General features: G+C 37.1%; 4 protein-coding genes across 4 annotated transcripts; 2 read left to right on the top strand and 2 right to left on the bottom strand.

The window, feature by feature from the left end:
• Positions 1–12312: 12312 nt before the first annotated feature.
• On the bottom strand, positions 12313–12830 carry PG994_005815 (uncharacterized protein; the record flags this gene model as incomplete). Its single annotated transcript, XM_066857224.1, has 2 exons — positions 12313–12578; positions 12617–12830. 2 exons carry the CDS (start codon positions 12828–12830, stop codon positions 12313–12315), a joined length of 480 nt encoding a protein of 159 aa, XP_066716493.1.
• A 1198-nt stretch (positions 12831–14028) lies between these two features.
• On the top strand, positions 14029–15835 carry PG994_005814 (uncharacterized protein; the record flags this gene model as incomplete). The annotated part of the gene is made up of 6 exons (XM_066857223.1): positions 14029–14172; positions 14320–14419; positions 14500–14696; positions 14761–14845; positions 14946–15144; positions 15211–15835. The coding sequence occupies 6 exons, from the start codon at positions 14029–14031 to the stop codon at positions 15833–15835; spliced, it is 1350 nt and encodes a 449-aa protein (XP_066716492.1).
• A 102-nt stretch (positions 15836–15937) lies between these two features.
• On the bottom strand, positions 15938–16729 carry PG994_005813 (uncharacterized protein; the record flags this gene model as incomplete). The annotated part of the gene is made up of 1 exon (XM_066857222.1): positions 15938–16729. The coding sequence occupies one exon, from the start codon at positions 16727–16729 to the stop codon at positions 15938–15940; it is 792 nt and encodes a 263-aa protein (XP_066716491.1).
• A 1615-nt stretch (positions 16730–18344) lies between these two features.
• Positions 18345–21170, top strand: PG994_005812 (uncharacterized protein; the record flags this gene model as incomplete). Its single annotated transcript, XM_066857221.1, has 4 exons — positions 18345–18397; positions 18459–19362; positions 19432–21069; positions 21099–21170. 4 exons carry the CDS (start codon positions 18345–18347, stop codon positions 21168–21170), a joined length of 2667 nt encoding a protein of 888 aa, XP_066716490.1.
• Between the last annotated feature and the right edge of the window lie 82 nt (positions 21171–21252).

The following is a 21252-nucleotide window of genomic DNA, read 5'->3' as shown; positions in this document are numbered from 1 at the left end:
GGTACCGGATAGTTCTTTAAAGCCCTGGGAAGTAAGAAGAACTATAGCCGAAACGTTATAATAATACGAAAAGAACAACCCTTTTTTTATAATAAAGATAATAATTTAATAAATAATATTACGAGCTAGTTAGAGTAATTTATAAATTATAAACGCTTAGTAGGTATATTAATAAATAAATTAGTATACGAAATTATTAAATTTAGAGATTTAAGGACCGATAGATAGTTAGTTATCTTTAGTATTTCTTACTTTAACTCGAAATATTTATATTAAATATTTATTACGGCTAGGTTTAATTAAAAAATTTATAGTAATTACGCCGTAAAAGACGACCTACGAATTTCTTTTATATACGAAAAATATTTTACGCTTTTATAAATCTTATATATATATAACGCTTATATAGAATACTTCGCGGAGAAACTCGAGTATAAGTAGTTTCTTTAAAGGATTAGTAAACGACCTATTACATAACTATATTTAAACTATATTATTAAAAAAATCCGAACGTTAATTCTTAATAAACGACGCGTATACTTATTAGTATAGGAAAACCTACGGTAGCTACGGTAGTACTACCTGGAAGAACGAGATTAAAGGGAGTATTTCGAGGACTAATACTTTAAACACGCTTAGGAAAAATCGCGAGCTTATAAACGTTTAAAGGAGAGCGCTTAATGCTTTTAAGACGCGTAAATATATACTTAATAAGAGAACCTTTTTAATATATTAAAGAATTTATAAAACGTTTATAAATTATTACGAACTTAACAAACCTTCGAATTATTTAAAAAACCCGGATCTTAAGTATTAGGAATAGTACTTTATATAAAGAAGAGTATAAAAATACCCCTACCGGCATACTAAGAAGCGCTTTATAAAAAATAAAAGGAATAATAGCGACGATACGAGGATCGATCGTAAGAAATTATTAATTACTTATAGGAGTAGCGTTCGGGAAACGGACGCCGCTTATTATAAAAGGATGATAATAGGCGGACTAAAATAGGTCCTTATATTAAATAACGAATAATCGAGCTATTTATAAATATATTATATTAATAAAGGATTTATAACCTATAATAATAAAGAAGTACGGAAAGAAGTCGTAAACTTTTCGATTAATATTAAAAAACGCTATAAACGAATTACGTATAATATCACGAACGTTATAAAATATAATATAATTTTAAAAATATTTTAATTACGGGTAAATAATTTTAAAATTAATTAAAAAATAAGTTAACTTTAATAAAATATATTAAAAAAAGATTTAATTAATAAATAACGGTTTAAGAAATAACCTTTTAATAAACTTAAAATTTTTAAAATATATATTATTATTAAAAAGCTTAAGCCGAATATTATAACGATTATATTAAAAAAGTATCGGTAATTTAAAACACTTTTTAATAAAAAACTAAAAATAGGCTTACCGCTTTATACATAATAAAATCACGATACCTTTTAAAAATGAAAAGGAACCCTTATTTATATCTATATATAAACGTAACCAAGAATATAAATAAGCCCTAAAAGAATATATTACGAAAAACCTCGAAAAAAGAGTTATATAACTATCCATATTACTAATAGGCTTCCCCATCCTCTTCCGTTCCGAAGAAGAGCAAAAACGGGAAACCTAAATAGCGTATATATATCGATTATTGAAAGCTTAATAAAAGTATTATTGAAAATTAGTACCCTTTATTTTTAATTAGCGATTTATAAAATAAACTATTATACGTTAAAATCTTTATAATACTCGACCTTTTTAATATATATAACTTAATCCGAATTAAAAAAGGAAAAAAATAAAAAACCGCGTTCCGAATTAAATACGGCTATTTTAAATATTAAATTATACTGTTTAGCTTAATTAATATACTTATTAATTTTTAATTTATAATTAACCATATCTTACGAAAATAACTCGATAAGTTTATTATAATATACCTTAATAATATCCTTATTTATTTCGAGAACGACGAGTAGTACCGAAAACACGTAAAGCTAGTACTCTAAAAGCTACAGGACGCCAACCTATTAGTTAATTTAAAAAAAAGCGAATTCTACTAACGATCCGTTACCTTCGTAAGATACGTAATATCCTTAGGCGAAATCCGAATAGAACCTTTAAAAACCTTAATAATTAAAAAGTAGCCCACGCTTATAAGCGCTATAAAAATTAAATCTTTCTTAAAATTAACTAACTATTACCGGATTTTCGTCCCGGATTTAATAGAATAGCGATACTCCTAACAAACCTAATAAAAAATGACGAATTATTCTAATAAATAAAGAAAAAAGATAAGGCTTTCTACGATATTAAAGAATAAATCCTTAACGAATTAATACTTCGCGTAATAAACTCGTCTAAGCCTTTTAAAATCGAAACTAACGTATCGAACTATGCGATTAGAAGATAACTTAATTAATAAAATAATAACGGAAAATCACAACCGGTTATATTTTTTTTAAAAAAACTTAATAAACTAAAGCTTAATTATTAAATTTATAATAAAAAATTAATAATTATTATTAAAACTTATAAAAAATAGAAATATTATTTTAATAAAATAATAAAACTAATTAAGGTTTATACCGATTATAAGAACTTTATAATATTTATTACTATTAAAAAACTAAATAAATAATAAATATAATAGTTTAAATTCTTATTAAAATTTAACCTCACTATTATTTATTAAAAGAGTAACAAGAACGGTCGCGCCAACGTATTAAACCGATAACCGAACTATTAAGAAAAGGTCCTATTCGAAACGCGAACTATTTTTATTTATAACTAAAATCATAACTTTATATTATTAAAATAACTAAACGTTATAAACCACGTTTAATATAATAATAATTAAGTTACTAAATTCCGGTAATTTAACTAAACCCTGACCCCGCGAACTACCTTAGGGATTACTTCGAAAACCACGACGGTCTCACTTTCTACTAAAACAAAATCTATATCCCTAAGCGGTACCGCGAAAACTTTATTAAAGAATTTTATAAATATTTTATACACGGATATTAAAGAGTATTTAAAACCTAAAAACGAATTATTAAATAATTCGATTATAAAAACCTTAAACTAATCGTAACTAAGGTAATTAATAAATATAACCTCTATAATAAAACTAAAACTACTCGATACCGACTATACGAAAAACTATAACCGATCCTATTACTAAATAAAGTATAAAAAACTATTACACTTAACTTTATTATTAAGCTACCCCTATTAAAAAAACCTCTAATTAAGGTTAATTACGATAACATCTTAATAATTATAAATAAACTTACGAAATATACCTACTTCCTACCGTATAAAAAATCTAGCGATATTAATAACCTAGCGTACACATTTCTTCGAATAATTATTAACCAGCACGGGCTACCCGAAACGATTATCTCTAATAAAAATAAACTATTTACTATTAAATTCTAAAAGTTACTTATAATATAACTCGGTATTAAATATAAGTTATTTATAACTTATTACTTTTAAACGAATAAATAAATAAAAAAATAAATTAAATATTAAAATAATACCTACGCTACTATATTAACTATAAATAAAATAATTAAGTATAATTATTACTTATAACCTAATTCGCTTATAATAACATAAATAACGAAATTATACATATTTTATTATTTCGAGCGAACTATAGATATAATTTAGAGGTTATTAAAAAACCCTTAAAAAAAGAATTAGTATTAATCGCGATTATATAAGTTAAAAAACTAAAAAAACTTTAAATTATATTATAATAAGACCTTACCTTCTTTTAATAATAAATAAAAAGATACGCCGACTAAACAAGGTTAAAAAACCTAACCTTTAAAAAAAAAAAGGTTTACCTCTTATAACGAAATATTAAAATAAAACGATTAAATAATAAATTAAACTTTAAAAAGATCGGATTATTTAAAATTATAAAAATTATTTTAAAAATTAATTACTAATTATTACTACTTAAAATAATATAGATATACCTTATATTTTATATTTTATTACTCGAACCAGCGGCCGAAGAAACCCTAATCGATACATAACTAAAAATCGAAACAGATTAACAAGAATATAAAATCGACGAAATTATTAATAAAAAAAAGAAAAAATAAAACTTTTAATACCTCGTTTAATAAAAAAATTACTTATTAAAAAATAATACTTAAGAACTTAAAAAACACCTAGCGAATATTATTAAAAAACTACGGACGTTTAAATAATAACCTTAAAAATCGGCTTAAAAGAGAAGTCGGTCGCGTTTTAATTAATAATACTAAAACCCCTTTAAACTTAAACGGCCATAACGGCTTTAAACTCTCGACGTTCCTACTTTTCTAATTCGTTTAAAAAACGTAAGCTACGTTACACTAATTTAACCCTTTAAATACGAGCCATCTCCTTCTATTTACAAAAACGAATAAAGCGAGCGACGGCCTCGTTAATTTGGCATTAAAGCTCTAAAAAATAAGCCTTTATAGCGGACTCTTCCCGAGACAGGCGGTCGTACTCGTCCTATATACGCCGTAAAAAAAATAATAAGACCCCGATATTATTATACGCATAATTAATACGAATACACTTTTTATATTTATTAACGCTTTTTATTATTATATAAAACTACTTTTTTATAAAATAATAACTATAAAACATAACTTTAAAATTAAATTTAAAAAAAGTTTTAATAAAATCCGTATAACGAACGGTAAAAAAACGATTAAGTTTAATTCGAAATTTTTTAACGCGACTATTTATAATAAGTACATATTATAATAAAAAATAAAAAAAGAACCTATTATAAATCACGACAGCGGATAATTAAAATACTTATAAAATCGATATTTTAAAAATAAAGTAATTAGAAAAAAAAAGATAATATTATAACCCGACCTAATTATACGGCTAAAAAACCCTACTTACCGGCACGGAACTATTATACCCCGAATAAGCTACAATACTATAGCTATAAACCGCACCGCTAATTATACTAATACGAAACTAGGTCTTCTTTAATAATAAATAATAATAACACCACTACGCCTAGCGATAAGACGAATACGCCTATAAAGTAACGGCGACTGTTAATAAGTCACGTAGTACGATAAACGTTTAAAAGAGATCACTAAACAACGCAGAACGTGATTAAAAAAGATTACTAAATAACGCGAAGCGTAATTAAAAAAGATCACTAAGTAACGCCGAGCACGCTTAAATAAAATTACTAAATAATAACGGATTAATAAAAAAAAGATTAAATATATAACTATAAACGTTCCTTATATATTTTATATAAATACTCTTTATTTTAATAATTAATTTAGATATTAATCTTAACTTATTAATAAAGTAAATAGCCTTAATAACTCTATTATAAATACTTTTAAAATCTACGTACCTTAATTATCTTTATTCTTATAAACTATTACTCATTATATCGATAAAAGCGACTTCTATCGCACGTTTAAATACTCTCTCGTATTACTAACATAAACCCTAGTACGTCTTACTAAGTTTCTTTTAAGACCTAGATAGCGTTCGTTACACGTATATTACTTATATTTTAAAAGAGGACTTCCTACTATCGTTTTTAAAAACGTTCCAGGCGACTTTCACCGTTTCGAATATATAAGGAAGCTTTCGAAGGATAGGACTCGTTTTATATAATTCGGAATATATTATTTTATAGTTAAATATAAAATTACGTACTTTAATACCTCCGGGGACGTTTTTCGGCCTACTTATTCCTTAAGAATTAAACACTTTAAATAACTCGATTAAAGCTTAATTTTAAACCGAATACGTTTAAAACCGTACTATACGGTATTAAAATAATTCTTTAACGTTTATTTTAATTAGTTTTAATTAAATTATAAAAGTTATAACGTATATTATATACTGAGTTACTCTTTTAAAAAATAAAAATGCGATATTTCGAAAAGTAAATAAAATACTCAGCCGGCGCCGCCGTACGAAAAAAACGGCTACAGGATAGAGGATCACTTCGTATATAAGGTAAAAAAAACTTATAATCTTAAAGGGACGTTAATAAATAGTTATAAAACGAATTACGTTAAAGGAGTAGTCGTATAAAGACGTTTAAGATACGTTTATAACGTTATAAAATCTACGGAGAGCCCGGGTATAATACGCGTACTTATTAAAATAATATAAAAGTATTTAAAAATAAGGATTCCGATTAATTTTAATATATTAAATACGTTTTAATAAAATTAACTTATATTTTATTAAAAGGGGTGTAAAAGAATGAGACATTCGCTTATATAAGATATTCGCTTGTGAGATACGTTAACTTCTTTTAAATTTAAAAGTTTTAAAAAACTATTCGGTCCTCTCTTTATTTATTAAATACGTAATATATTTATTAACGTAATAAACTATTTAAATAAGCTGTCGTAATTAATTTTAACGTTACTTTTTTTTATAATTATTATAAAAATGTCCTCGTTTTAAGTAGCGTTAATATATCGTTTTTTAAAATTTAAAAATCCTTTTTTAAAGATTAATATTCTTGAGCGTAATACACTTATTTTTAATAATTATAATAAATAATATATTTCTCTTTATTATATATATTATATTTAATAATTTTAAAACTTATAAGCTCGCTATAATAATTATATATTTATATATTAATATAAATGTTTTATACTAGTTTAGATTTAAATATTTAATTTTTATTATTCGCTTTATTTTCTACGGCGGTGTTTATATAAGCGCGTATTTATTTTAATAATAAGTTTTATATATAAAAAGAAATAATTTAAGGTATTACACTAGCTAAGTTCTTTTTTAATTTCTTTATTTTATTTTTCATAATGTAATGTATTCTTCGTGGTTTTTATATAATTTAATTAAATTATAATACGTCGAAATTTTATAATATAAAAAGAGGTTAATCTTTTTTATTAAATAGCTTTAAGTTTTTTTCTTAGCTTATTTTTTTTTAAAGTTTTAAAAAAGTAATTTAAGAGCGTTTTTAAAGCTATTATATTTTTAAAAATTCGTTATACCTTTATTTAATATAGTTCGATTTATTAATTATTTTTACGAGTTTACTTAAATAAGGTTTTAATTAAGCGAGCACGTTTTTTAAAAATAATAAATATTTATTAAATAAAGCCTTTATTTATTAGAATAGCAGGAACTGAGGTTTTTTATACTACACTAAAAGGGGTGCCACGTGCCTGTGCGCACGAACCCCTTTTCTATTTTATAAAGAGGGACATACGATGCCCCTCGTAGCTCGCACTAAAGATAGACATGAATAATAAAAATATAGCAATATAACCCCGATTAAACCCGGAACCCTCGTACGTACGGACAGCTAATTTAATATTATTATTATTATTATTATTATTTACTTTTAACGTGGTTTATTATTAGTTTAAATTTTTTATTAAATTAATTACTTTTTTAATTTATATAATTAAATTTTAATAACGTACTTCACGGTTTAATTTCTTATATAGTTTAATTTCTCACTTTTTTTAACGTTATATAATAATATATAATTAATTTTATTATACCGTTTAAAATTAATTAAAACTATTTAAAATCGTTTTTATTAAATACTTTTATATTATTTTAATAGGTGCGCGTATTATGCCCGGGTTCCCCGTAGATTTTATAGCATCGCGGGCGCGTTTTAAGCCTTCTCGTATAACTACTACTCCGGCGCGATTTATTTTATAACTATTTATTAACGTCCCTTTAAATTTATAGGTCTTTTTTAGTTTATATATAAAGTAATTTTTTATTTTATAGCCGTTTCTTTTTTCGCACGGCGGCATTAGCTAAGCATCTTATTTACTTCTCGTACTACGCTTACCTCACCTTTTAAAAGAGCGAGCCGGTATATAACTTACCTTATATCTTTCGTAATTTAATTAAACCTAATTAAAATAAACGTTAAAAAACTATTTTAATATCGTATAATACGGTTTTAAACGTATTCGGTTTAAAATTAAGCCTTAATCGAGTTATTTAAAATATTTAATTCTTAAGGGATAAATAAGCTAAAAGATGTCCCTTGAGGTATTAAAATATATAACTTTATATTTAATTATAAAATAATATATTTTAAGTTATATTAAACGAGTCTTATTTTTTAAAAACCTCTTTATATAATTAAAATAATAAGAATCGTTTAAAACGCTTTTAAAAATGCCGGTAAAAAGTTTCCTTTTAAGATATAAATAATATATGCCCGTATAAAACCCTCGATTTCTTTTTCGTATAACCTTTTTAATATACGAAAACAGCCGAAATTAAGAAGTTAAAACTTATACGATAAATAAGTAAATATATAGAGTATAATAATCGAGTTCTTTTTATAATAAAGCTCGAAAGTTATCGAGTAGTAGCTTTTTTAGCTATTTAAGATTAAGAGGCGATAACGACCCTTTATACGAGACTTATTATATTAATTAAAGTGTCGAATTTAGTCCTCGCCTCTTTTATTCGTGGTTTAGTTATTTTTAGTAATTACGATCACTTAATCCTTCGATAATAGGCTGTTTTTCTAGTAAAAATAATATACGGAGGAATAGCGTAACCGTATAATCCGACGTTTTAAATAATTATAACCTATTCTCGGTTTTTTTATTATATTACCTTAAGTTTTTTATATTAATTAAAAGTAATAATACTTATTGCGAACGAGATTTAATTTATAAAAACGCCGGTTTTATTAAAGTTATAAATATCCTCTTTTTAAATTTTATATTTATAAATTATATTTCGTATAAGAATAAATTACGTATAATACGCGTTAAGATCTTCGTAAAAAACTTTTTAATAATTAATTATTTAATTAAAACGCGTTTAAAAGTTTAGTTATTATTATATAAAGCTCGAGGCCTAGTTAATATCGACGCGTCTCGCGTCGCGTTAGCCGAGTAATCGATTCGCTATATCTTTAACGCTACTTATACGAGAAGGAAACGATCGCTAATTTAAATTATTTATATACTTTATAATTATTTCCTCCTCGAGAATAATAAGCTTTTACGTTAATAATCGAATATTAAATTTTAAAGTTATACCGCGCCGACGATTAAAAGGGGTCTTTTATAAAATATTTATTATAGTACGTTTAAACTAACCACTACGCCATAAAGTAAAAGCTTCGGAAATAACTAAACGGTCATTTCTGTCTAATTCTACGCCTTAAGTGCTACCCCGCGAGGGACTAACCCGCCGACCGTAATAATATTATATATTTTAACCTCACATCGTATACTTGATTTTAAGTCGTTTTAAAGCGCTTGTAATATTAAAATAACGTTACTTTCTTTTTAAAAGCCGACTATAATAATATAATAAAAGAACGCGGTAAAAATAAAGCGTTACGCGAAAATATAAAGTAAGAAATTAAACCGTGTAGGAAATTAAACCGTGGGGTATATTACGTATTATTTTTATAATTATAATGCCGATTTAATTTAAAAAAAGATTATATTATTTTAGTAATTTAAGCGACGCGAGAAGGTTCGAATTAAATTAGTTAAAGAGTTGCTATAAAAGTATAAGACGTCTCTTAAGCTACTTTAAGCGAACGCCTCCGCGATATGGAATTTCGACGCGAAATTTAGTATTTATAATATGAATTAAATCTAATTAAAAAAGAAACATTTTTTAATATTCATATTATAAGAAATATAATTAATCTATTTTTAAAATCTCGCGGCGATGATCGCGTTAATAAGTATTAAGTTAAACGCTTTATTAACCGTAACTTAAACTTTAAAACTCGAATAAATTATTAATACTATTATTAAAAGGTTTTTTATAAAGATTTAAGTATTAATTTTAATTAATTCGCATTAATTATAAATATTAAAGCTAAATACGATATTTTAATCGAAAATATATTATATTTTAATAAAATATTTATTATAATATACGTCGATTAATATAGAAAAGCGAAGTTAATTTAATTTAATAATTAAGAATAATTAACGATTATTAGGTATATTAATTTATAAAGGTAATATATTTCGCCGCTTTTAATTATTTAAAGTTAATATTACCTCGAAAATTAATCTCGCGAATATAACTTACCGATCGATTAAGTAATTAAACCGGCTTTTAATAGTTAAACTAATAATAAAACGAGTTTAAACTAAGTTTAATACTTTAATAAATATATTAAAACGCGAACGAAAAGCCCTGATCGCCTTTTAATTTTAAATGGTTACGAAAGTTATATTTTAACCGAATTCGAAAAATATTATAAAAATAACGATATCATTACGCTTAATATACATCTTTATTTTTTTTAAAAAGAAATCGAGCTATTTATTAAAGCGTTAATAAATTATATTATAAAGTTAAAGTTTTTTATCGCTTTTAAAGCCGTGTATTTTACTATTTTTATAAAATAAATTTAAATATAATGTATTTAAGTTAATACTTTATTATAAGAATAAAATAATTAATACTTATAACTTTTAAAAGTCGTTTATCCTTTAATAAATAATAAAAACTATATATATAATAATATATAAAATAACTTTTATAAAAAATTAAATACATACTTTATAAAAGGTTGATTTAATACTTTTTAAGCGTTAAAAAATAAGAAAATCGCGCGTTTAATTTAAAAGAGCCTTTATTATATAAGAATCTTAAAAGTTTTAAAATAAAAAGGTAAAAAGGAAGCGTTTAACGATTAATAAAAGCGGAACTACAGGTTTATTAAAGCGGAGGGCGGCCGGTAAAAGGCGTTATAATATTTACGGTGAAATAAGTTATAATACGCGAATATATAAAAAAGATATAAAATTAAATAACGTATTAAATAAAGAGTAATTTTAATTAATTTAAAATGTTAAGGTTAAATTAACTTATATAAAAATAGAAAAGTATAAAAATAGCCGACTTAATAATATAATTAACTTAATAATAAACTACGTTATAATAAAATCTTATTATAAAGTATTAAAAATAATAATAAAAATATTTTTTATTAAATAAAGTAATTAAGTTTAAATATAAATATAGTTTTTATAGCGTTATTATTTAAAAGTTTAAGCAATAATTTATAAAAATGATTATAATATAATAAACGGTATTTAAGTTTTAGAAGAAGATTAATAAACAGTATTTAAATTTATATTAATAATATAAAAAAGTACTTAAACATATAATAAAAGAAGCTTTTATTTATATAGTAAATAATAATATTAATTTATAACGTAATAATAAAATTAGTTAAATAGTACTTAAATTAATTATTAAAGTAAAAATTATTTATATAAATTATATAAAAAACGTTTATTCTTATATATTTAATCCCTTTTTTATTAATTTAAAAATCTCGCGGATCTTACGAGATCTCGTCGAGATCTCGAGATTCGTTACGTAACTTCTCTTTTATTTAATTAATATTTATATATTACCTCTTTTTATATTATTTCGAGGTGTATATATTAAATATTAATTATTATTATAAATAAAGTTATACGCGTTAATTTACGAGGTTAACTTACGCTTAATACTTTATAAACGCTTCGAGTTATTATAGTCTTTTTTTAAAATAAAAATTCATTATATTATTAAGTTAAGTTATAATATTAACTTATTATATATAATACTACTTTATTAAATATTAGTCGTATAATTATTATTTTATTTTTAAAATCTTTATCTTTATTTTAATTAATCTATAATACGAATTATTTTTTTATTTTTTTATTTTCGATTTAACTTAATTTATAATAGTAATTAGTTTATATTTATTAAAGATAATCTTTTTTATTAGTTATTTATAAATACTTATAAATGTTTTATTACTTATTAGTTACTTATAAATAAAAGATACTTTATATAAATACTTACGAGTTACTTATCCTTTTTATAAGTAACCTATAGGTTACCTATAAATTGTATAGGTTCTTAGTAAAACCTATAGGTACCTAAAGCATAACCATCTAATAGCTCGGAAGTTTCTCATTATCAAACCCAAGTCTCCCACAGCATTCCCGACTCGAGGATGTCGAAATTCGTCGTATTTGGCTGATCAGCAGCCCACTATGGTTTCGTGAGTTAGCCATTAATCATCCCACGCATGTTTAGAAGGTCAATACTAGGGGCCATGGTTGATCGCATATGACGAAAAGAATTGATAAGGAAATCATAGATAGGTCGCTACCAGAGGCGAAACATATCCCGATATATTGTACCTCTTGTTGCTGTTGGGTTTGGTTTGTTGATTAGCATCTTGTGGTCCTCCCATACGTAAAATCAGCCTCAAGGGGTAATCACCTTATCTCCTGAGTCCACTGGAAGGTAATGGCGACGTCTGGCTTGGGATAACTGGGGCTCGGCTGCACCCTGGCGGACAGCCCGCCGAAGGTGCCGCCGTCCGACGTCTCTCCCGCCTTTCTGCTAGCGGTGCAGTCCAGGTAACCGGTCTGACCCGGTGACTCGGCGGTAGTCTCGCCCTCGCAGGTGCCCGTGAACGATGGGATCGATGGCGCGGCATAGACGCTTGGGGGGTCGAAGACCGGAGCGGAAATGTCGAATACTAAGAGCCATGGCGGTTTTTGGTTAGTGTTGCTACACTTCGTTCAACTGTGTTGACAGTGGGTTGATAATACTTGCCATAATGGTAGCGAGTCACATCGCCACCCAGCTCTGCAGTCCTCCAATTCGATATGTTCCAATAGTAGACCTCGTAGGACCAACCCGGTTTCTTGTCAGGTTGTGGGGTGTCTCCGGATGCCGGCATAGCGGTGACAGCAGCAGCGCCAGCCAGTATTAGCGTGGAGATCTGCATATCTGGATAAGGCTGGCTAGTTTTTATTACACCGTAAACCTGGTTAAAGACCTTTGTGAATGTCAAACTAATTACTATCAGAAGAAGTATGAAGGCCGCCCATACTACGAATACTTATAACCCCCATTGGTTGTTTCCTTTCCCAAAGCGGGAACCACGGCCCTTCATCGGCCGAAGGATTCAAGTGGTGCAATTTGCCTAATGTCCACTCGAAGCTGGATTTAGAAACCCCCTTACTGGTTTGGTAGTAAGGGGCCATTTTACAGCCAATTGTTTGCTGAATCTAGAGCCCCGAGAACGACGACCCTTTGCGGGTGGGCTACCGATACCACCGATGGCCCGTTAGAGCCCTGCACTCTTTGGCCAGCTGACCGTTGTGCCGTGAAGGATCGAAACACCTAGCCCCATGCTCCTCTTCGCCGCACTAATACATAAATTAGGATCAATGTAGCAAAAATAACATAGTAAGCCGTTGGTTCAGTAGTCGAGCTTGTGTAACAGCAGCGCGGATGGTTAAGGTCTACATACAACTAGAGAAAGGACGAGAAGAAGAAGAAAAAAAACCCGGTAGAAGGGAAACATAAGAGCCAAATAAAGCTGAAATACTACTTCACGATCTCATCCAATCACGTTACAGTTGTAGAGCGACGCAGGAGCAGTAGCGGTATTATGATTAGTGACCAGAGCCGCAGGGCGCTACTGTAACGCCCTGACTTAGGCAGGGTGTTTCGAGTCAAACTAGAGTCCTAACGGGACTGACCGAGATATGAATGCGGGTAGAAGGGCGCTCGGATGGGGCCGGTCTTAGTCGCTGTCTCAAGAAAGCCTCAAGGACGTGTGGTGTGGGTAGCCTGGCAGAGCGCGGGGAGTATATGGACTCTTCTTTCAGCATGTGCTGTCAGACCGCTTGAGATGATAGTCTGGCAGTCTGCACAGTCGGACAGAACTGGAAATGTCGTTGTTTCTGCCTGTGAGGAGACTTTCTCGCCTGGAACTGTGATCGGACCGTAATGACTAGCGCTTTCATCCGATTTATTAGGGGCCACGCCGCCACAGCGGCTTGGAAAGGCCTGTGGGAGGGGGTGGGAGGAATTGATAATACTTGGCTACTGAGAGCCCCTTGACTCCAAACGAGATTTTCTTCTTTTCTACTGTCGTTTCTGTGTATCCGTCTAAGCATGTTGGGGAGAGCGACCTTATGGGCGCACCGCGTGCTGCGGACGCAGGGGAGTACCTCACGGTGGCCGAGGAGAGGCTGGTGTGGAAGCTAGACCTCATGATCTGCCCCATCTTCTTCCTCATCAACTTCGCCAGCATCCTCGACCGCTCCAACATCGGCAACGCCAAGATCCAGGGATGGACAAGGACCTGGGGCTGAACATAGGAAACCGATACAACATCGTCCTCGTAGTAAGTCAGCTGGGTCACATCATACATGTTTCTTCCGTAATCACCAAGGCACTACTAACACATCGGCGACGACGAGTAGGTCTTCTTCGTCCCTTACATACTCTTCGAGATTCCTAGCAACCTAGTCGTGAAATGCGTCCGACCGTCGTACTATCTATCCGGGCTGATATTCTTCTGGGGTTCGTCATTGAGTGTTGATAATAATATGGTACCCCATCAAAATCGACGAAAAGAAATGTCTAACAGACCCTCCTCACAGGTATTGTGGTGATTTGCGAAGGCTTCGTCAACAGCTACAAGTCCTTGATCGCCCTGCGCTTCCTCCTCGGCGCCCTCGAGGCCGGCATCTTCCCCGGCATCGCGTACGTGACCTCCATGTACTACAAGCGGTTCGAGTACCAGAGGCGGCTGACCGTCATCTGGAGCTCCGTGATCCTGGCCAACGCTTTCGGTGGAGTGAGTAGATACGTCTGATTTGGCCCCTCCACTCCCGTCTCTCAACGTCAAACTCAAATTATAGCGGACTGACCACCCCACGCTTGGCAGCTTTTGGCATACGCAATCGCGCATCTCGACGGCCATTATGGGTATGCAGCTTGGCGATGGTATGAAAAGAAGCATAAGACGATGCCTCATGTTTGTTGACTGTGCTTTTGATCTGCTGCTGACACTACGTGCTGCCTCCTGCCAGGATCTTTATCATAGAAGGGGCAATCACCGCGTTCTTCGGAACGATCGCCGTCTTTTGGATTCCCGACTGGCCGGAACAGAACAACTACCTGAGCTTGGCAGACAAGGAGATGGTCCGGCAAAGGCTTCTATCAGATCAACCAGCGGAAGAGGACAATGAGCTTGATTTCCATAAGCTGAGGGCCATTCTATTTGACTGGAAGATCTGGATCAGGTACGAAGCGACTCACAGCCTAGGCGGTGGTGGCGTAAAAGGGGGACTTGGCTAACATGTAGAAAGCGCCTTTAATGCCTTCGGAGGCATCGTCACAGCCTACTCAATGACCCTCTTCCTACCAACCATCCTCAACGAGTTCGGCTGGAGCGCGGTAGAAGTGCAGTTGCACACGATCCCCGTCTGGGCCGTCGCATTCCTGGTAGCCCTGCTGGTATCCTGGGCGTCGGACCGCCTGCAGCACCGCAGCCTCTTCATCCTGGCCCTGTCGGTCCCACCGACAATCGGCTACGCGATCCTGCTGCGCCAAGACGACTTCTCGCGGCGCGCGCAGTACGCCGCCACGTTCCTCGTCGTGCTCGGCACGCCCGTCGTGCCCGTCGTCTTCGCCTGGGCCCTCAACAACCTGCGCGGCCACTGGGGCCGCGCCGTCGGCTCCGCCCTCATCAACAGCGTCGGCAACGGCGGCGGCATCGTGGCCGCCAACGTCTACCTCGCGCGCGCGTCGCCGCGGTACTACGCCGGCTACGGCACGGCGCTGGCGTGCGTCTGGCTCACGGGCGTCGGCACGATCGTCATGGCGGTGGCTATGTACTTGGCTAACCGGGCTCGGCGGCGTGCGGAGCGGAACGGGTTGCCGGAGACGGAACAACCTCACGGAACTGGACATGCTTTAGAATACACTTTGTAACACAGAGTCCATGAACTCGAGGAGTGGGAGAGCATTAGGAAGGGCACCTAAGTCTGGTGGGATGTTGATATGTGGTATAAGACATCACTTAGGTCAGCTACCTCAATTGATAGGCGGGGTCGCCTGGTCGGATTCCTTTGCAAGTTCCTCTTCCAAACTGCCTGCCGGTTGTTGTTGGCCTTTCAGCTCCCAGTTCTTCCAAGTTCTGTGGCTCCACATGCCGCCTATGAAATCCTCGACACCATACCCCTTTTGCCAAGCGGGCTCCGCCTCGTCCCTCCGCTTCCGCCCGTCGGCGATGCGCCAGAAGAGACTTCCATCATAGCATGCCTTGAGGTCCTCGCGCCAGACCCGCCCGTCCTCCTGCAGCAGCAGCCACGTGGTCCAAAACTCCATGAAACTAAAGGCCCAGCCCGCAACGTCGGCGGCGCAGCGGTTGCGGCCGATCATGTGCCAGAGCTCGCCCGCGCTCAGGCCGCCTGTGCCGCGCTCGTCGTAACGCGCGAACATCTCGTCGAACATGTTCTCGCGCAGCTCGCCATCGATATCGTAAACGCCCGTGTCGCTGCCGTGCTTGGCCTTGTGGATGCTCGACACGTAGATGCGGAACCGCCAATCTGGAACGACGGAGTACGCGAGCCCCGTCGGGTACGAGAAGAAGAGCGGGATCAGCAGCGAGCCGAGGGAGAACAGGACCGAGAAGCCGAGCGCGCGGAAGCCCGCGTACACGTCCAGGGGCCGGATGATGCCGTCGTTGTCCTGGTCCCAGAAGGCGATGTGCCGCTGCAAGGGCGACATGGGCTTTCGGTCGGCAGACTTCATGTTGTCGAAATGGACCTGCTTCGAGGCGCGGCTGCTCGAAGACGGCGTTTTCACAGTCTGGTCATTTGCCATACTACAATATCGTGTGGATTTGTTCGGAAAGCTGCCAAGTCTTATTTGAAGTCTATGTGTTTGCATTCATTTGCGAATTGGGTGAGATGTGAATGCATGTGAGTTGGGAAGTCGAATCGACTTACCAACATTGCGTCATGACTGGCTACACACCCGGCCATGAACATGTACCAACAGGGTTTCTCAATCGTTTCCTGATACCTAGGGCACGTTCTCAAGGTATCGCATTAGAAACGAGTCCTTCCACTTGATGGCCGGCCGTAGTTAGACATATAGTCAAGCGATAGTATTGCTTAGATAGAGTTGGGGGTGGACAGTCGAATGACAACGATGGTTCAGTCACTGACGTCACAACGTCTTGGGCAGCTGTGATCTTTAGCACTCTGCCACACGCCAGAAAAGGGGCACCCGGATGAACTCGCGCCATTCAGCTCAAGTGAGATTAGGTAACGTGTGCTAATTAAAGCCACTCATCAATATTTCTGCATCCCAGTGAGAAAGCAGAATTTATGGCACGCGTGGCATGGAAGGAAGCCATTTGACTTGTCACCTCTCTTTGCCTACAAGAACGGTCTGATTGGCCAGTGACCACTGACAGGACAGAGAGGTACTTCCCTACCCAACTAGCCCCAAGCCTCTGCTCCTTCTTAGCGACCATTTTCAAGAAAATTCCACAGCATTGACGGTGATTTCGCTGTTGATGTCATTGAGTGCATCATTATGGGTAAGCTTCATTTGCGATATTACCGTGTACGGGGCGATGCGACAGTGTTAGGAAATATCCCCCCAACATGTCGGTTCTCGGTACCCAATCAGACTGCCCAAGGCAGCACTGCCATTGCCTGGACGCGCAAATTCACCCCGTAGAGCTGCCATCAGATGGACGTTCACAAGGACCCAAACCAAGTGAAGTTGAGCGGGTCTCAGCACTCATATATTTTCTAGTCTAGCTCCTTGTCCTGGCTTCCTTTTACAACATTCAAGCACAAGCCCCTATTCATATTGCCAGTCATTGTTAAGTGCTCTAAAGTCCGGTTGAGATATATATTCATTGCTCATCGTATCCATCATTGTCCAGCTGAGTAGGGGGCTCGGCTCTCGGCTGCAGTTGTTATTAAGCCCTCGTGTGGCCGGGCGCAGAAAAAGTAAAGGGTTTTCAGGTAACCATTGTTGGTTCAGCGTCGTCTCGCTTCTACCAAATCAACCATGCAGACAGGGGTCATTATGCAAGGGTCGCTCCTTTCCAAATTGACAAGTCGATCCCGGAACATATCGCGACCTCCTTTTGGCTTGGAGCCGCCGACCATTGCGCCGCAAGACCGTTGGCAGCAAGCAAACATCCGACGTCCACATGGTAGCATTCCGACTACTCAGAATAAGGTCTGTGTTGCTACAGCTCGCGGATACCATCAAAGGGGATCTATTGAAAATGCACGAAGCAATAGCCTATGGGACTCGGTGCTGCATGCTCTCATGCTGCTCAGCGGCATGATCTTTGCACTTAAAGCGTATCCTCGCCTTGGTCTCTCTCGATGGTTTCTTTTGTCGCGTGCTGTCAAGTCTTGACAAAGTGCCTACTCGAGTCCTCGGCGAACCATCTTTCAGTGCAGCAGACATGGAGCGAAGCATACCTCACCTTTCCCGGCGGCCTCAATCGCCCATGACAAGGTACTCTTGCATCCCGCCTGCATTCCTAGAAGTTCAAGCTAACATCACCGGTTGTCTTAAGCCCAGATGGCCCCATCACAGAAGAGCAAGACTCTGCTGTAAAGCCTCTTCCGCCTCGTCCAGCCCATGTGACCGACATCAATACTGCAAATGGGACGTCGGAGGATCTTCCCGAACTGCAAGTAGCAGGCGGCGAGCCAGAGGGGCTCGATCCATTAGACAATGAAGAACTAGAGCCAGGGAGCTTTGATCTGGTCACGCCGGCCTACCAAGAAGATGGCCAAGAATGCAAATATGAGCTGGAAACACGCTCCGACCTGCTCTTCTCCCGGAGCCATCTTCAAGCCATCTTCGATGACCCGACACAGCTGCGGCGTTTCTCCAGCTTCTTGTACAAACATCGGCCCGCTTCGGTCGCATTGTTGAAGTACTACCTTGGACTCCTCAAAGCGTTGCGGGCCATTGAATACAGCAATCTAGTAACACAGAATCTGCATCCTCCACCGGAAACTGATGTCGCTCACCACGATGGAGAGACTGGGGAGCTGCCTGCCACCTACAACCAGGAACTTCAGATGCAAGCCGATCTTTCGTTCGATCACTTGACGCGTGAGGACCTTCCCATGTACGTCACCCATGTTTGGATCAAGATTGTCTCGGTGTCGGTCAAGCATCACATCATGGGGAAACTTCCACACGTGTCCGAGGGCCTTGCAGAAGTGTTCTGCTTGACTGATCCCTCGCGACCGGACAATCCTATCGTTTTCACATCGGATGAGTTTCACAGGACCACCCAGTATGGGGTAGACTATGTCGTTGGACGCAACTGTCGCTTTCTCCAGGGCCCCCACACGAACCCGTTCAGCGTCACTCGGATACGAGAGAAGTTGAATGCTGGCATCGAACATTACGAAACGTTTCTGAACTACCGTCGTGATGGATCACCATTCATGAACCTGGTCATGGTATGTTGTATCCACTTTTTGAAGACGCCCTGAATGCTGCAGGAACAGACGCTGACAATTCAAATGCAGCTTGCTCCCCTTTACGACAGTCGCGGCGCGATAAGGTATTTTATCGGGGCCCAGGTGGATGTATCGGGACTCGCCAAGCAGTGTTACGACCTCGATGCTCTCAAGCACCTGGTGGGCCAGGAGAGCCGGGGCGAGGACTTTGAATATGAGTCTGACGAGAAGGACGAGTTCACTCAGCTTGCTGAAATATTCGATTCCCGAGAACTCGAGATTGTTCGCCATCGAGGTGGGGACATGCATCGCGGTAGGGCGCGAACTGAAATGCAGCCTCAGCGTAACGGAAATACAACCAGGGCGAGTAGAGAGACGCGATCACACAGCGAAGCCGGGCATCATTCGGGAAATTGGGTCAAGCTGAGGGTGGTTCTGAGAGACTCCGAGTCCCCAACGGAAGAATGTGCCCCATCGAACGGCCACAACACAGTTCACAAGCCTTCCACTACTGCTTCGCTGTCCGCAAGACACAACGGCCGTCTCACCGGCATCTACGAACACTATCTGTTAGTGCGGCCGTATCCGTCGCTCCGGATTCTGTTCACCAGCCCTTCCATGCGAGTCCCGGGAATCCTGCAATCCCCGTTGGTGGACCGCATCGGGGGCTCTGCGCGCATGCGTGACGATTTCGTCCAGGCTCTAGCTCAGGGGCAAGGCGTCACAGCGAAGGTGAAGTGGCTCAACATCAGTCACGGGCAAGCGAAGGACAGTACGAAGCATAAGGCGCAGCGAAAGAGACAGCAAGGTGCCAATAACAAGCATCATCACCCCCTGGAAGCACATTTGGACTTTGACGACGATGCCGACGACGCCGAAATTGAGTCCACCGGCCGGTCGCGCTGGCTTCACTGTACTCCCCTGCTCGGAGCGAATGGCAAGGTCGGCGTCTGGATGATTGTCCTGGTGGACGACGATCCTGAGCCGCATCTGCGCGGAGGCGGGGGCGAATTCAATGGCTCTTCTGCCCCGTCGCAGCAGCAGCAACACCTCCCGTCACGCCCGGAGACCGCGATGTCGTCCCACTTGCGAACGCACGCAGCCCCCAGCGTGACAGCCCGCGGTCGCGACCCCCATGGCGCCAACGAGCGCGGGGCCGGAGCCGAACCTGAGCAGCGGCCACAGGTCCGGCCGTGCAAGTCGTCCGAGACCCTGAGCTCCCCCATCCTGTCGCAGTTCCCCGAACCCAGCAGGAACAGATCGGCCACCAGCTTAATACACGACCAACACCCCCTAAGCGGCGGCCAGCGAGCACCGCGCCCTCTGGCCCCGCTGCGTCAACAAGGTCCGCCGCCGCCGCCGCCGCCGCAGCAGCAACAGTTCCAGAAGCAAATGACCGCCGCTACCACCACTACCGGTCTCCCGGCCAACTTCTTCAGCCTCACGGCGCTGTCGCGGTCATCGAGGAACAAGCTCAAGCACGCGGGCCGGGGCCGCAGCATCGGTGCGTTCACGGCGCAGAGGAACCACCGACAGAGCGAGCAACCAACCGCCACTAAAAGGAGGGAGTCCACTGTCAGCCGTCTAGATGAAGCACATGTTGCTGCCGCTGTTGCGGGTGATGGTGAAGCAGAGAGGCACTTGCCGCTATCCCCTAACGGACAGACGCAGCAGGCCGGAACGCGCTATGTGTACATCCCACCGGCGGTCGAGGAGAAGTCTGGCCGAGGCTCTAGGCTGGGGATAGCCTGGACACGGCGTCGATGCAGAGCCTGGGGTCGAACTACACTGTGCGGATTGAGGAGTAGGAATGGGATTGATGTCGGCGTGTGTCAGTATTGGTGATTGAAGAAATCCAGCAATATAATGTATAATGGTAATCATGGTTCC

This window comes from Apiospora phragmitis, assembly GCF_038363925.1.
Source record: "Apiospora phragmitis strain CBS 135458 chromosome Unknown utg000006l:1.0-5683423.0:1.0-5690449.0, whole genome shotgun sequence".
Classification (NCBI taxonomy): domain Eukaryota; kingdom Fungi; phylum Ascomycota; class Sordariomycetes; order Amphisphaeriales; family Apiosporaceae; genus Apiospora; species Apiospora phragmitis.
Note: the sequence above shows the minus strand (reverse complement) of the source record. Positions and strands in the feature narration are given on the sequence as shown.